Source organism: Chlorocebus sabaeus, chromosome 3, assembly GCF_047675955.1.
Source record: "Chlorocebus sabaeus isolate Y175 chromosome 3, mChlSab1.0.hap1, whole genome shotgun sequence".
NCBI classification, from domain to species: Eukaryota; Metazoa; Chordata; class Mammalia; order Primates; family Cercopithecidae; genus Chlorocebus; species Chlorocebus sabaeus.
The window spans coordinates 596282-612966 of record NC_132906.1 but is presented as its reverse complement, the minus strand read 5'-3'; the positions used below and the strand labels follow the sequence as shown (position 1 = coordinate 612966).

Below are 16685 nucleotides of genomic sequence, written 5' to 3'. Positions count from 1 at the left end.
GCCCCCCAGCCACGTGGAACTATGAATCCATTAAACCTCTTTCTTTTGTAAATTGTTCAGTCTCAGGTATGTCTTTATTAGCAGCGTGAAAACAGACTAATACAGGATGGTTTTTACATTTTTAAACAATTGGAAAAATTTTTAAATAATATTTTGTGACTCTGGAAAATTATATGAACAAAGTTCAGTGTTAATCCGAATATACCCACCTCCACTTGTTTACTGATTGTCTATGGCTGCCTTTACTTTACAATGAAAGGTTGAAACAGAGACCACATGACCCGCAAAGCCTACAATATTTATTATCTGGTCTTTACAGAAACAGTTTGTCAACTCCTTATCTGGAGTCCACTTGGGACTGGCTTAAAACATGACCTAATCGGAGATTCAGGGGTTTCCTCTTCCCCTGGAGGTCCTCTCCTCCTCCAGCACTGGGCCAGCTATGAAGCTGATGTCTCTCAGCTCCAAACCCACCTGGTGCATATACTGTCACCAGAAAACTGATTAAAAGTCCACGCCGGCGGTGGCTCACGCCTGTAATCCCAGCACTTTGGGAGGCCAAGGCGGGCAGATCACGAGGTCAGGAGATCGAGACCATCCTGGCTAACATGGTGAAACCCTGTCTCTACTAAAAATACAAAACATTAGCTGGGCATGGTGGCGGGCACCTGTAGTCCTAGTTACTCGGGAGGCTAAGGCAGGAGAATGGTGTGAACCCGGGAGGTAGAGCTTGCAGTGAGCCAAGACTGCGCCACTCACTCCAGCCTGGGCAACACAGCGAGACTCCATCTCAAAAACAAAAAAAGAAAAAAAACAAGTCCATGCCTGGCCAGGCACAGCGGTTCACAACTGTAATCCCAGCACTTTGGGAGGCTGAGGTGGGCTGATCACTTCGAGACCAGCCTGGTCAATTTGGCGAAACCCCATCACTACAAAACAATACAAAAATTAGCCAGGTGTGGTAGTACACGCCGGTAATCCCAGCTACTTAGGAGCCTGAGGTGGGAGGATCGACTGAACCCAGGAAATGGAGGCTGCAGTGAGCCAAGATCACACCACCCCACTCCAGTCTGGGCAACGGAGCCAGACACTGCCTCAAAACAAATAAAAAATAAAATAAAAGTCCAGGCCTCCTGAAAAGCCAGGATAGCCCCCAAGGACAGAAGGAGAAGCATTTTTTAGCAGCCACCATTTCCAAAGTGGAGCTTGCTATGCTCTTTCATATACAAATGTGGGAATAAAAGATGAATTTAATTAAGTAGATGTAATTTACTCAGGAAGACCACAAATTCCTTAACGTTCTTTACAATTATAAAATTAATGGCTTTTTTATTATCAATAAATTACTTCCTATTGCTCCCTAAATCACCTCCATAAAACCAAATATTAAGCTGTTTGTGTTTGCCTTTTAAAAACATTTTGGGCCAGGCTCAGTGGCTCACACCTGTAATCCCAGCACTTTGGGAGGCCGAGGTGAGTGGATCACCCAAGGTTGGGAGTTCCAGACTAGCCTGGGCAACATGGTGGAACCCTGCCTCTACTAAAAATACGAAAATTAACCAGGCATGGTGGCTTGCGCCAGTAATCTCAGCTACTTGGGAGGCCGAGGCAGGAGAGCTGCTTGAACCTCGGAGGCAGAGGTTGCAGTGAGCTGAGATTGCGCCATTGCACTCCAGCCTGGGCAACAAGAGCAAAATTCCATCTCAAAAAACAACAACAAAAAAAAATTGATTCAATCTGAGAACATCCTTTTGCCTCACAATTTTTGTTTTTTTAGAATTAGTGCTCTATCAAGGGTTTTTTTTTTTTTTTTCTCCTGACTACATGAGTTTGAGCTATTTTTACTGAGGCTTAAAATTTATTTGAAGACTACCTGAAGACTTCTACTTCCAGCACTATGATGAACCAGAATCCCTGAAGGGCCTCTCTTTTCAAAATCCCAGGATCCTTCCTAAAACTCGATTTTATACACAGAGAGTCGCAGCAAATGCAGAAAGAAAAATTTCTAAGGTTTCCCCTTTAACCAAAAATGTTTTTAAATTAAAAAGTACTCAAAGAAGATACGCAGATGGCAAATAAACATATAAAAAGACGCTGCACATCATATGTCATCAGAGAAATGCAAGTCAAAACAAGGAGATACCATTAGGCCAGGCGCGGTGGCCCACATCTGTAATCCCAGCACTTTGGGAGGCCAAGCCGGGGGGATCACCTGAGGTCAGGAGTTAGAGACCAGCCTGGCCAATGTGATGAAACTCCAGCTCTACTAAAAATTTAAAAAAAATTAGCTGGGTGTGGTGGCGGTCACCTGTAATCCCAGCTACTCCAGAGGCTGAGGCAGGAGAATCACTTCAACCTGGGAGGTGGAGGTTGCAGTGAGTTGAGATCGTGCCATTGCACTCCAGCCTGGGCTACAGAGGGAGACTCCGTCTCAAAAAACAAAACAAAACAAAACAAAACAAAGAAAAAACCAAGGAGATACCATTATATGCCTGTTAGAATGGCTAAAACCCAGAACACTGACACCACCACATGCTGGTAAGGATAGAGAGCAACGGGATCTGCCCTTCACGGTTGGTGGGGACACAAAATAGGACACCCACTTTGGAAGACAGTTTTGCAATTTCTTATAAAGCTAACCATCCTCTTAGAACCCCCCAATCTACCAGTGGTGCTCTTTGGTACTCCCACAGAGGAGCTGGAAACTTATGTCCACACAAAAACCTGCACATGGAATTTACAGCAACTTTATTCAAAATTGCCAAAAGCTGGAAGCACCCAAGATGATCTTCAGTGGGCGAATGGATAAATTGTGGTACGTCCAGGCAATGCAATATCATTCAAGCTCAAGCCATGAAAAGACATGGAGGAAACTTAAATGCATGTTACTAAGTAAAAGAAGCCAATCTGCAAAGCCTACATACTGTATGATTTCAATTATATAACATTCTGGAAAAGGTAAAACTATGAGACAGTAAAAGGATCAGCGGTTGCCAGAGGTTAGGGGGGAAGGGAGGGATGGAAAGGAAGAATTTGAGAGCAGTGGAATTATTCTGTGTAATACTACAAGGGTAGATACATGTCAGTATACATTTCTCCAAATCCATAGAGGTTAAACACCAAGTGAATCTTTTTTTTTTTTTTTTTTTTTTTTTTTTGAGACAGAGTCTCACTCTGTTGCCCAGGCTGGAGTGCAGTGGCACGATCTCAGCTCACTGCAATCTCCGCCTCCCAGGCTCAAGTGATTCTCGTGCCTCGGCCTCTCGAGTAGGTGGAATGACAGGCGCCTGCCACCATGCCCAGATAATTGTGTTGATTTTAGTACAGATAGAGTTTCACCATGTTGCTCAGGGTGGTCTCCAACTCCTGAGCTCAGGCAAAAGGGTTGATTATGAGAATTTAATACAGTAAGATTACTAGGCCATAAGCTCCGTGGCAAGAAAGACGGTCTACATTATCCACTATGTATCCCTAGTGAACACAACATGGCTGTTAGGTAGTTGGTACTGAAACGCCAAGTCCCCTTCCTTCCAAAACAGTATAGTCTATGTGAGTGGTTTTTTGGTGATCGTTTTACGTTTGATTTTTGTCTGGTTGGTTTTGTACTTTATTATTTTATTTATGTTGAGGCAAAGTCTCACTCTGCTGCCCAGTCTGGAGTACAGTGGTGCAATCATAGCTCACTGTAGCCTGGAACTACTGGGCTCAAGCAATCCTTCTCCCTCAGCCTCCTGAGTAGCTAGGACTACTAGCTAGATGGGTGCCAACACACTGGCTATTTTTTTCTTCTTTTCTCTAGAGACAGGGTCTCACTATGTTGCCCACCCTGGTCTTGAACTCCTGGCCTCAAGTGATCCTCCCACCTCAGCCTCCCAAAGTGCTGGGATTACAGGTGTGAGCTACCAGGCCTGGCCAAGGTTTTTGTTTTTTAGATTGACATTTTACCCTGGCATTGACTATTTGTAACAATATGGAAGAAGTAACTTAACTTCTCTGTGTTCAGGTTCTTAATCAACTTCTCTGTGTTCAGGTTCTAAAACAACACTGGATTAGGGTACATAATTTCTTAATGCCTATAGTTTAACATCATACCCTACATATTAGTCTTTTCAAAATGTAGACAATAAAGTAAGCTTATTTTTATTGCACAAAAATGCAAATGCAAGTTATATATTCATGGATATCCTCCAAATGAGGATAATAACCAGCTAACGCATGTCTGAGATGGTCAGAACCTGGTTCCGGGACGGCACCGCACGGGGACATGCCATGCAGTGCGGATGCCTCATGCCAGTGCCTTTGCTTCTGGGCCCGCTGCGATGGCGCCTTCCCCCCGTCCTTGACCTCCCTCACTCGCAGCCTTTCTTTGGTTCCTGTGACTACAAACAGCCCTCCGCATTCTCAGCACTCGGCATTTGGGGAGTTCATCCACTCTCACACCTTTAACTAGTACCACTGTCACAGTTCATCATAACCACATAAGCAGCTCCAGTTCTGTCCTCTCACAAGAGTGCCAAACCTCTAACTAAAATTCAGGATGTTGTCATTGGGCCCTACCATTACCATCAACAGGTCAAAACAAGCTGCGGGACCTCTGTTCCTAAACTGTAATGCCCCTGCAGCTATGGCTGTCACATGCTGGAAGGGAGTTCCTCCTGCCTGGATGGAAGCAGGAAACCCCAACCCTCCGGCCCTGGGGCAAACAGCCAGAGAAGCTGCAAAGTCACTCATGCTTGATGCAGATCCTCTCAGCCAGAAGGGTCCTTTCCTCCCCCACGGGAGCCCTTTCCCAGAATGAATTCACATTCTCGCCACTGTAGGCCTGACCTTTACCAACTCAGAGGCACTACAGTAACCATCAGACGAAAACGTGACATCACAGGTCCTCACAGCCTTGAGGAGATGACGAACGAGACCAACTGAGAGAAACAGACCCACTTCCATTCCTCCAGGAGAGCGCGGCTGGCCCACCTGATGCTTTCCAGGGCGTTCCTTATCTGCTGTTGCTCAATGTCATAGAGTTTCACCTGGAAGCCTCCACCGGCAAACAGCATGGCCCAGCTTCGCCCAATGACTCCACTAAAGGGAGATAAAAGAAAGGATTCAAGTTAATTTAATAATTGAATGGCTTTTCATCCCTAACCCAGGATGAGTTTTTTCTTTTTTTTAACTACACAGTATCCTATTCTTAAAATATTTAATAAATATCTTAAAAGTACACATTTTAACCAGGCACAGAAAGACAAATATCACATGTTCTCACTCATGCGAAAGCTAAAAATGTTGATCTGATGAAGGTGGAGAATAGAGTGATGGTTAACAGAGGCTGGACGGGGGTAGGAGAGGGAGGAAGAGGTTGGTGAATGGGTGCAAACATACAGTTAATAGAAAAAGTAAGTTCTAGAGTTCGACAGCACCTAGGGTAACTAAAGGTAACAACAACTGTTGTGTATTTCAGAACAGCTAGAAGATTTGAAACGTTCCCAGCACACAGAAATGATAAATGTTAAAGGTGGTGGGTGTGCTAAGTACCCTGACTTGATCATTACACATTCTATGCATGTAACAAAATATCACAGGTACCCCATAAGTATGTAGGAATATTATGTTTGCATTTTTTTAAGTACAAATTTTGATAACATTATTTATTTTAAATGTTAACTGTTTCCACCCAGGAGCCCCTGAGCCCTCAACTCCGGTGCTGGTACTCATATCCCACACGGAGCCCGCAGCATCTCAGGTATTTATCGCGTCTCACACGCTGAAACAAAATATTACAGTCAGGAGGTAGCAGGGTACTGTGGAGACTCAGGACCTGTTAGTGAACTTCCATTTGGCCATGTCTTAGGCAAGTCACTTAATTAACTTAAAAGAACAGAGAGAGCATCTGCCCTGTCCTCCCCAGTAATGACTGCCACTGCCCCTGCCACCACACTTCTGCATGGATTAGGTGCCAGGCACCATTAAACATACCACAGGTCTCACCTATGTTAATCTTTACAACAACCCTACAAGGTAGGTGTGAAAGGAGTGAAACGCGGATCCATGCCACACGGATGAATGCTGACAGCATCATGCTGAGTGGGAGAAGCCAGTCACAAAGGTTCTCGTATTGTATGACTCCATTTATGAAATGTCCGGAATAGACATATCCAGAGACAGGAAGTAGATTTGTGGTTGCCCAGGGCTAGGGGAGGAAGGAGTGAAGAGTGATAGCTAGTGGGTCCAAGGTTTGGAATGATGAGCATGTTGTAAAATTGATTGTGGTGATGGATGCACAACCTTGTGAATATACTAAAACCACTGAATTGTACACTTTAAATGGGTGAATTACAGCTCAGTATTGCTGTTATTAAAAATAGATGTTTGTAAACATGCTTTGACAACCAACTCCTGCCATAAAAATGTAAAGCAATAATACTTAAATTTTCCTAAGAGTGGATGGAGCCAGTGAATAATAATAGTTAATAATAATAATAATACTTAAATTTAGTTGAGCAGAAGGGTGAAGGGGAAACAAATGTCACATTTGGCATAATGTAGGGAGCTGCCTTAAGGTGTGAATGCAAAGAACAGCTGTCTATGTTCAGAGTCTTAGGCTTTTAAGAATAAACACTAACTCAGCCCCAAAAAGAAACGACACATGACACAACACAGATGAACCTTGAGGACATTTCGCTAAATGAAATAAGCCAGTCACAAAATGACAACGATTCCACTTACCTGAGGCACCTATAGAGACAGAAAGCTAGAAGGGTGGATGCCAGGGGCTGGGGCTGGGGGAAACGAGCAGCTGTTGTTCAATGGGTACAAAGTTTTAATTCTGCAAGATGAAAAGTTCTGGAGATTGGTTGCACAACAATGGGAACATACTTAACACTACTCAACTGTACACTAAGAACTGTTAAAATGGCAAATTGGGCCGGGCACAGTGGCTCACACCCATAATCCCAGCAATTTTGGAGGCTGAGGCAGGTGGATCACCTGAGGTCAGGAGTTCGAGACCAGCCTGGCCAACACGGTGAAACCCCGTCTCTACTAAAAATACAAAAATTAGCCAGGTATGGTGGCGGGCACCTGTAATCCCAGCTACTCAGGAGGCCGAGGCAGGAGAATCGCTTGAACACCGGGGGAGGTTGTGGTGAGCAGAGATGGCACCACTTCACTCCAGCCTGGGTGAAAGAGTGAAACTCCGTCTCAAAAAAAAAAAAAAAAAAGGCAAATTGTATGTTATGTGTCTTTTACTACAGCTAAATGTGGTTTAAAAGTTTAAAAAACATTTTTTTAAAAAATGAACACTAACTGACGCTGCAAAAGCATGACTCTGAGTTGGAAAGGCTTACCTACCCCACCAGAAGGCAGGTGGGCACTTTCTCCCTAGCCTGGAGAAAACATGTATTTGTAACATTTCAATCGCAGTTTCCCTGGCCCCTCTTCAAGCCTCAGCACCTGCCTTTGTTCTCCTGGGGACTGCGGAGCAAAAGACAATCTTGAACAGGCTTGGCTCATGCCTGTAATCCCAGGACTTTGGGAGGCTGAGGCGGGAGGATAATTGGAACCCCGAACTTCAAGAAGAGCCTGGGCAACAGAGGGAAACTGCGTCTCTACAAAAAAAATTTAAATTAGCTGGGTGTAGTGGCACGTGCCTGTGGTCCCAGCTGCTCAGGAGGCTGAGGCAGGAGGATCACTTGAGCCCAGGAGTTCAAGGATGCAGTATGCAGTGAGCTACAATCACGCCACTGTACTCCAGCCTCCGACGGAGCAAGACCCTGTCTAAAACAGAAAGTAATCTTGCTCTACCCAAAGTCAATTTTCTCAATACAGTCTTTACCCTGGGACAAAACTCTGAAAAAAATTCTACCTCTGGCACCCACCTTATATGGGCATGCAAGCCTGGGAGTGGATGGAGAGACAGGAGCAGATGACAAATGCAGTACAGGCCGAGTGGGCCTTATTCAAAATGCTCGGGCCCAGTATTTCAGATTGCAAATTGTTTTTGGATTTTGAAATCTTTGTGGCTGGGTGCCATGGCTCACACCTATAATCCCAGCACTTTGGGAGACCAAGGCGGGTGGATCATCTGAGGTCAGGAATTCAAGACCAGTCTGGCCAACACGGTGAAACTCCGTCTCTACTAAAAATACACAAATTAGCCAGGAGTGGTGGCACACACCTGTAATCCCAGCTGCTCTGGAGGCTGAGGCAGGAGAATTGCTTGAACTTAGGAGGTAGAGGTTGCAGTGAGCTGAGATCACACCACTGCTCTCCAGCCTGGGCAACAAGAGCAAAACTCCGTCTCAAAAAAGAAAAGTAAATTTTGCATAGTGAAGTTTAAAATAAAAAAACAATGTTAGCGGCCGGGCACGCTGGCTCGTGCCTGTAATCCCAGCACTCTGGGAGGCCGAGGCAGGTGGATCACGAGGTCAGGAGATCGAGACCACCCTGGCTAACACGGTGAAACCCCGTCTCTACTAAAAACACAAAAAATTAGCTGGGCATGGTGGCGGCGCCTGTAGTCCCAGCTACTCCGCAGGCTCAGGTGGAAGAATGGCGTGAACCCGGGAGGCGGAGCTTGCAGTGAGCTGAGATCCCACCACTGCACTCCAGGCTGGGCGACAGAGCGAGACTCCGTCTCAAAAAAAAAAAAAAGCAATGCTAGTGAGCTGTATGGATTTGTTTGTTCAACAGGGTAAACTCTATGCACTAGCACTCACTCTCATATTCCTGGCACGTTGTAGAGGCTAAATAAATGTGAAAAAGCCACGGTTATCAAGTGACAAATACGAGATAACAGTCAGCTAGCTCTTGCCATGGGGTTAATCAGAAGGCAACAATGACTCACCAAGGAAATACGTAAAGGGCACCTATGATGTGCAGGCACTGCCCAGTTCCTGACCTCAAGGAGCTCATAGTAGGTAGACAGAAAACAAACTAAATAAGCAAAAGCACTAGGGAGAAAGAAAGCAGGGGAGTAGGGACTGGGAGGCAGAGAAATGTTAAAAGCACCACCAGGGACTGTCTCACTGGGAAGGTGACATTTTAGCAAAGGAGGTAAGGGGCCAAGCCATGAGTGTATTTCTGCAAGTGTTCCTGGCAGAGTCTGTTTGCCCAGCTGGTCCCGATCAGCAAGGCTGGTGCTCTGCTGGAGGGGCGGTGGGGGGAGAGGAAGGAGGGACAATGAGGTCAAAGGGAAGGAGAGAGTGCTGAGCCCATTTCATGGCACCTCAGAAGCAAGGGACGGATTTTGGGTTTTAATGAGTGAGACAGTTGGCTAATAGAAGGTTGTAGACAAAAGATATCATCTGACTTCTGTTTTTAAAGGGACATTCTAGTTGCCTTACTAAGAATATACTGCAGATGGGCAAAGATGGGCAAAGATGGAAGTTAGGAGACCAGCTGGGTGTCAGGAGACTGGTGCCCAATGTGATGGGAGGCAGGACCAGGACGGAGGCAGAGCGGGTGCTGGAAAGTGGTCAGCTGAGAAATGAAGATGCAATATTTTCACAGTACAGCCAAGAAGAATTGCTCGTGAGTTGCATGTGGGTGTGAGAAAAAGAAAAATGGAGGACAGTGCCAAGTTTCTTTTGGACAAGGAAGGATGGAGATGTCACTAACTCTTCTGGGAAAGACTAGCAACAGAGCAGATGTTAGGAGGGAAAATCCGTTCAAAATGGGATGTTTTCAGTGAGAAATGCTAAGGGGTGGGTCTAGCAAATCACTGGCTATAAGTATCCAGGTTCAGAGCCAAGGGCTGGGCTGGGATATTAATTTGGGATTTACTGTATAGATGTGGTATTTAAAAGTGTGTGACTGGGTAAGATCTCGAAGAAAGTGAATGTCGATAAAGAAGTCCAAGGATTCAGCCTTGGGACACTCCAACTTTAATGGGGAATATGGGGACAAAGGGAGCGCTAGTGAGGCAGGTGGGGGAGTGTGGTCAGGGAAGTGAAGGGAGCTGCCATCTGCATCAAACGCTGCTGATGAATACTTGAACTGAGGACTGACCATTGGGCTTCGCAAGATGAACGGGGGTGGGGACCACGACAAGAGCAGATTTGTGGGCTTGATGAAAGACTGCCCAGGGTAAGTTTAAGAGAAAATGAGCCTTTAGCCCTAACTACCAGTTTCAGGAAATGAACGGACGGTGGAACATGATAAATGACACTACAGGGGTTGGGTGCAGTGGCTCACGCCTGTAATCCCAGCACTTTAGGAGGCTGAGGCAGGTGGATGGCTTGCACCCAGGAGTTTAAGACCAGCCTGGGCAACATAGTGAGACCCCGTCTTGGGAAGGGAAGGGAAGGGGAGGGGAGGGGAGGGGAGGGGAGGGAAAGGATACATTCAGCAAAACCTAGAATATGGGAAATTTTACAGGGCAAATGACTCAAATTCTTCAACAGATAAACTGCAAGAAAATTTTCACAAAACCAGAGAGGGATGGAGAATCTATAGATTGAAAGAGCTAACAAATCTTACTGACTAAATATAACATGTGGGCCTTATTTAGACCCTAAATCAATCAAACCAAGTATTTAGAAAAGTTAATCAGGGAACTCTTGAATATGGAAGAGATATTTAAAGATATTACATGAAGATATTAAGGAATTGTGTTAATGTTTTACACACCATGAGGCTATTGTGGTTATATATTTTTAAAACAGTCCATATCTTAGATACTATACGTGCTGACATATTTACAGATGAAATGATTCAATGCCTGGCATTTGTTTCCAGAACAATCCAGAGAAGGGAGAATAACTGAAACCAGATAAGGCATGTGTTAATAATTGTTGAAGTTGAGGGGGTGGGAGAAGGTACCTTAGGGTTCATTGTACTGTTCTCTCAACTTTAACACAGTTTGAAAATGTTTCCATAATACAAAGTTAAGAGAGAGAATATGGATAGGAAGAAAGAAACTGGAGACAATATGGATAACTTTATTAAGTTTTGAGGAGCAATGTGGCAATTACCAGAGGGAAAAATGGGGTCGAGAGAGGGTGCTTTTCTGTTTGCAGGGAACATCTGTATGTTTGCTGGCTGCAGGGTCTGAACCCTGGAGAGGGGAAGCAATCAGGCGGGAGGCAGCGTGGCACTTTGGTCTGGGGCTAATGCACCTGCTTCCATGGCCTGGGTCTTACCCTGAAGCTGCTGTCGCTCAGGGAAAGGCAGCCCCTGTAATCAGGCAGCAAATCCTTGGAACCGCAAGTATCTGACCTGAGGGAGGGTAACCATCGGCAGGGATTCTGGCATCAAATATCAGGTGATTGGACAGGGCCCCACTTCTCTTTCAGTCTTGAGATTGGCCCCTTCATTGCAGAGGACCCAGAGCAGACCGCGGACTCCTGCAGACCAGCCTGTGTCCTTCCCCGCCCCCGCCCTTCACGCCCACACACGCAGTCACTGCTGATTGGACATGGATTGGACACGTGACCCAAAGTAGCCAATCAACTGGCTTAGGAGCACCCCGCGCCATCTGCAGCCTGGGATGCGCAGAGCTGAGACCACTGGGTTTCCTCTCCTGAAAACTGGACCCAAAATGCAGGAAAAAAAGTCAGTAAGAGGCACTATACTTGAAAGAGTGTAACCTTAGGGTTGGCAGTGATGTGCAAGATAAAGTCAAAGGGAAGGAAAGTGAGCAAGTACAAGGAGAGGGAATCTACAGAGCAAAGGAAGCCGCAGCGAGGCACAGGGACCAGACTGCACAGCCCCAGAGCTGGCAAGTTCCCTGCCTTGGTTTCCCTCAGGTTCTGTTTCAGGTTTCCCTCAGTATTGTTCCCCAATACTACCTGACATCAGGCCCAAGAATAATTAACTTCCTGTCCTGAGAGCTTGTGACATCTGATTGGCCTCCTTTCGAACCTTAAAGCTTCAGAATTCATGAATCTTAATGGGTAATACAAAAGGTGAATGCAGATGAACATGTATGAACATTGCAAAGCAGCAAGGGAGAAAAGTGATACAATTGCTTCCATTCTATCATTAATGTCACTTAATTTTGAATAAATTCACTTTAGATACATTTGAAAGTACCTTTCCAGCTATAGTTATTTATTTACTGGGTTAAAAACTGAAGTAAAACTTTTCCTTCACTCATGATCTAAGTCTACTATGGAAATTTTGCCAGAAAGAGCTATTAAGTAACTCCTGCAAAGGGTACAATTAGTGCCTAAGCTGACTCAAAAGGCAAGGGGGGCATCCTAGGGTTTGCTGTGTATGTGTGCAAAAATTAGCAGGAAAATATCTAGAACAGCACTTCAAAGAAAATTCATGCCTCAGAAAGTTTCTTATAAAAAATGCACAGGCCGGGTGTAGTGGTTCACACCTGTAATCTCGCACTTTGGGAGGCCAGGATGGGCAGATCACTTGAGGCCAGGAGTTCGAGACCAGCCTGGCTAACATGGAGAAACGCAGTCTCTATTAAAAATACGAAAATTAGCCAGGCATGGTGGTGTGTGCCTGTAGTCCGAGCTACTTGGGAGGCTGAGGCAGGAGAATTGCTTGAACCCGGAAGGTAGAGGTTGCAGTGAGCTGAGACGGTGCCACTGCACTTCAGCCTGAGCCTGACAGAGCAAGAATCCATCTCAAAAAAAAAAAGTACAATCACCCCAAACAAAATTTTGGAATTAAAAAAAAAAAAAAGGAGATTCTAGTTTATAGGATGCCTTTCTTTTTTGCCTTTCTAGTTTATGGGATGTTTTTCTTGATATAAAACAACATACTACCAAGCCCTTCACAAGGCACATCAATTAAAAAAAAGCAGTCTCTGTTACCAATGCTCAAATATCTGTCTACTGGGACCAGGCATGGTGGATACAAATGGCAACAATATGGTTTCTACCCTTAGGGGAAAATCCCAGAAGCAGAACTTTTCCTGGAGGAGATAGTCCCTGAGCTTGATCCTGAAGAAGGGTGCCCCGTAAAAAGCAGGACAGGAGAAAGGGCAGGCCCCGCACCAGGAACATTTTGTGTCTAAACAAGCTCAAGGGCTACAGGCTGAATCTTGTAGTGTGCATACAATACAGAACTCACATTTTAGTGACTGAGAAATACAGTGTTTTATAAAGGTAAGGCTAACAAAATGAAAGCCTTAGAACACTACTCCAATGCAAACTTATCTTCATGGTACCCATTTCTACTCCTTTTTTTCTTTTCTTTTTTTTTTTTTTGTGACAGAGCCTCACTCTGTCCCCAGGCTGGAGTACAGTGGTGTGATCTTGGTTCACTGCAACCTTCGCCTCCTGAGTTCAGGCGATTCTCCTGCCTCAGCCTCCTGAGTAGCTGGGATTACAGGCATGTGCCACCACGCCTGGCTACTTTTTGTAATTTTAGTAGAGACGGGATCTCGCCATGTTGGCCAGGCTGGTCTCCAACCCCTGACCTCAGGCGATCCGCCCTCCTAGGCCTCCCAAAGTGCTGGGATTACAGGCATGAGCCACCATGCCCCGACTTCTCCCATTTTTAAAAGTTATCACTGCCAGATTTTCCTGCAGCCCTAGGCCCAAAGGATTTCTCTCATCCTCTTTCAAGTCCTCACCATTCTGAAGGCACTTGCCCTGGATGTTTATAGGACAGCTAAGTGGCCCTAAGGAAGAGTGAACTTTGGGAAAAGATCAGTGGGAAAGAATTTAGTGGGACTGTATTCCTAGCAGGTACTTTCAAGAGGAAATCTATAAATCGATAAGGAAAGCTGAAAACACAATATGCTCCTGAAATTGAAATATGTATATTTTGATCTGTTGAAACCTAAGAATGAAACTGAACCAGGTTTTGGCAAATTAATTTACATTCCCCAAGCCCTAGATGTTAAGTGGGTGTTCCTTGGAATCACCTGTGGGGCCAGGAAAGAAATAGAGGGAAGAGAAAGAAGGGTGGTAAGGAGGAAGGGAAGAAACCAGTACTGTCCCAGAGGCAGAGCTGGGTGTGTGCTGAGGTGCTGAGAGTAGGGGAAAGACAGGATTTTCACACCAGAAAACAAAGAAATGAGCAGAGGCACCAGAGAATAATGTGGTCCTTAAAGTTTGGCAGCCTTTCTCAAATTCCTTATCAACATCCCTCAAGGAATCAGAAGTAAACTGTCAACTGCAGCTTCTCCTCAGTAGACTGAGCCACCCACAGCCAGATAACTGCACGATCAACTAAAATTTTACGTCACATGTATTAGGTGCATACATAACACTACTTCAAGGCATGATGGAGCTATACAAGGCCAGGCAAGGTGGCTCACATCTGTAATCCCGACACTTTGGGAGGTCAAAGCGCTTGGACCCAGGAGTTCAAGACCAGCCAGGGCAAGATGGTGAGACCCCATCTCTACCCAAACATTTTAAAAATCAGCCGGGTATAGCGACACATGCCTGCTGTGGGAGGATGGCTTGAGTCTGGAAGGTTGAGATCCACCATGATGGTGCCACTGCACTCCAGCCTGGACAACAGAGCGAGACCCTATCCTATTAAAATTGTGTGTGTGTGTGTGTGTGTGTGTGCTGGCGCGCACGCGCGCACCCATGCATTTAGAAAACTGTATATAGATGAGTGTGTGTGTGTATATATATACACACACATAAACTCTGATAAAAAAATTAACTATTAATAAAATGCAAGACAGAGGTAACTACCACCACCTGTACAAAGTACACTTTTTTTTTTTTCCCCCAGACGGAGTTTGGGTCTTATTGCCCAGGCTGCAGTGCAGTGGCACGATCTCGGCTCACCACAACCTCCGCCTCCCCGGTACAAGGGACTCTCCTGCCTCAGCCTCCAGAGTAGCTGGGACTACAGGCATGAGCCCCCACGCCCGATTAATTTTGTATTTTTAGTAGAGACAGGGTTTCTCCATGTTGGTCAGGCTGGTCTCGAACTCCTGACCACAGATGATCCGCCCGCCTCGGCCTCCCAACATGCTGGGATTACAGGTGTGAGCAACCGCGCGCGGCCCAAAGTGCACTTTTTAATATGCCTTCACTATTCAACCACGGGCACCCATGGGCCCGAAAGAACAAAGGCACAGTTAACTTCACTGCTCTGGAGACAAGAAGGCTGACAACAAGGAATCTGACGCCTTCCTTCAATGGGAAGGAAACACCCTGACGCTGGAAGTGGTCTCCACACCGGGTTGTACACTGATGGGGGGCGGAGTCGGGGGCAGGCCAACACCTCAACAGCAGTCACCAAAACTGCGCTTTTAACTATCAATAGCAAGTATTAACATGCTTATAGATTGCTGCTAACAGCTGGCCAAAGAAAGGTGCACACAAATGACCCTTTTTAAAAACTAAAAATAGCAAGGATTGTAAACGTGGGGGGTGGGGGTGTTGGGGGAAGCACACGGTAGAAATCAGTTTGGGTAGAATTCGGGCTGTAAATGGACACGCTTAGCGAACCGTCCGGGCTCAACCGCCCCCACCTCTCCTCTGGAAACAGCGCCTCGCCCAGGAAATAGCGCGGCCTGTGTGTTCGCCTAACACCTGCCGCGGCCTCCAGCGACCTGGTCGCGGACAGGACGGCGCCGTCACCCTCCCTGCGGGGCTAGTCCCGTCTCCGTCACGGAACGCTGTGACCTTAGCTACCCTGCTTAGTCTCAGTGTTCTCACTCGTAAAGGGGATGAGAGCACAGTCGTCGCAGGATGAGCCAGAATTCGTTTCGTTCAACACGGTGCCTGGCACTTCTCTGGGGACCTGCGGGCAGGCGCGGCGACATTCGACAGGGTCCGGGAGCCGCGGGCGCCGCGGCCTGCGCGGTCAGCCTCGGAACCTCCTGCAACGCCGGCTCCGGGTGAGCAGACCCAACTCCGCGGGGCGCCTCCACCTGCCCAGCTCCGCCAGCCGCGCCGCTCCCCGAGCCCGCCAGTGCCGCAGGGGGCGCAGGGCGTCGGAGGACCAGAGGCCGGGGCGGGGACAGCGACCCGGCGCCCACCCCGAGGGCCCCACACGCGGGAACCACGTCCCCGGCGTCTCCCCGGGCTCCAGGGGCAGCAGCGCGGCTCGGAGCCCTTTACCTGCCAACGATCACCACGCAGCCGGCCGCGGAGGACGCCATGGCTGGGCCGGGGACGCGGGCCGCGGGCGCTGGGACCAGGCGCGGGCGGAGCTCCGAGCCGGGCGCTCCGGGGAGGGCGGGTCCCGCGCCCATTGGCTGCGCGCGCGGACCGGGAGGGCGGGGAGGGCTGGGGGGCCGCTCGGTCCCGGCGGGGGAGGGGGTTGCGCGTCGCGGGCCGGAGACACCCGGAGACGCCCCGCTCGCCGACCCTCGTGGGCAGGGGCAGGACCAGGACCAGCGCGGGGGCACGTCGGGGTTGGGGGAAGTGGGAAGCCCACGCGCCTGTGACGCGCAGCATTCACCGTGTCTCAGGAGGGGGCGCGGCCAGGATGGCACGGGCTGTAGCGCTAAAGCGCCCTGGAGAAACCGTCAGAGACTGTCCCCTTCGCTGACTGGTCTCTGAAGGACGCCAGGTGCGCACTGGGCGCGGGGACGGCGACACGTTAACACCAGAGGCGCTCATCTGCGCGGCGGCAGGACGCGGCTGAATCCCCCGCGGAGCACGCGCCGCAGTGGGTTCCTGTGTCGGAAAGAGGAAATGCCCTGGTGCCCTGACTCCTGGCCGCCTTGGAGCCCGGGGCTGGGCTTTTTTTTTTTTAAGTGTCAGCTCATATGAATATTTTTGATTTAGTTCTAACATCATTGTGTT

The 16685-nt window shown here is 47.6% G+C and overlaps 1 protein-coding gene across 8 annotated transcripts in view; it reads right to left on the bottom strand.

Moving 5' to 3' along the window:
* The window catches only part of CRYL1 (crystallin lambda 1), a 140894-nt gene extending 124777 nt beyond the window's left edge, over nt 1-16117 (bottom strand). For 7 of the 8 annotated variants that reach the window (XR_012091704.1, XR_012091708.1, XR_012091706.1 and 4 more), the window contains exons 1-2: nt 15996-16117; nt 4972-5079 (exon numbers count right to left, since the gene is read on the bottom strand). Coding sequence is in view for 3 of the 8 variants with exons in the window: in XM_008021667.3 (XP_008019858.3) it covers nt 4972-5079; nt 15996-16036 (149 nt within the window). In the remaining 5 variants the exon portion in view is untranslated. Of the gene's footprint in view, nt 1-4971; nt 5080-15590; nt 15965-15995 lie in introns of those variants that run through there. The other variant, XM_008021664.3, reaches the window with a different exon arrangement.
* Between the last annotated feature and the right edge of the window lie 568 nt (nt 16118-16685).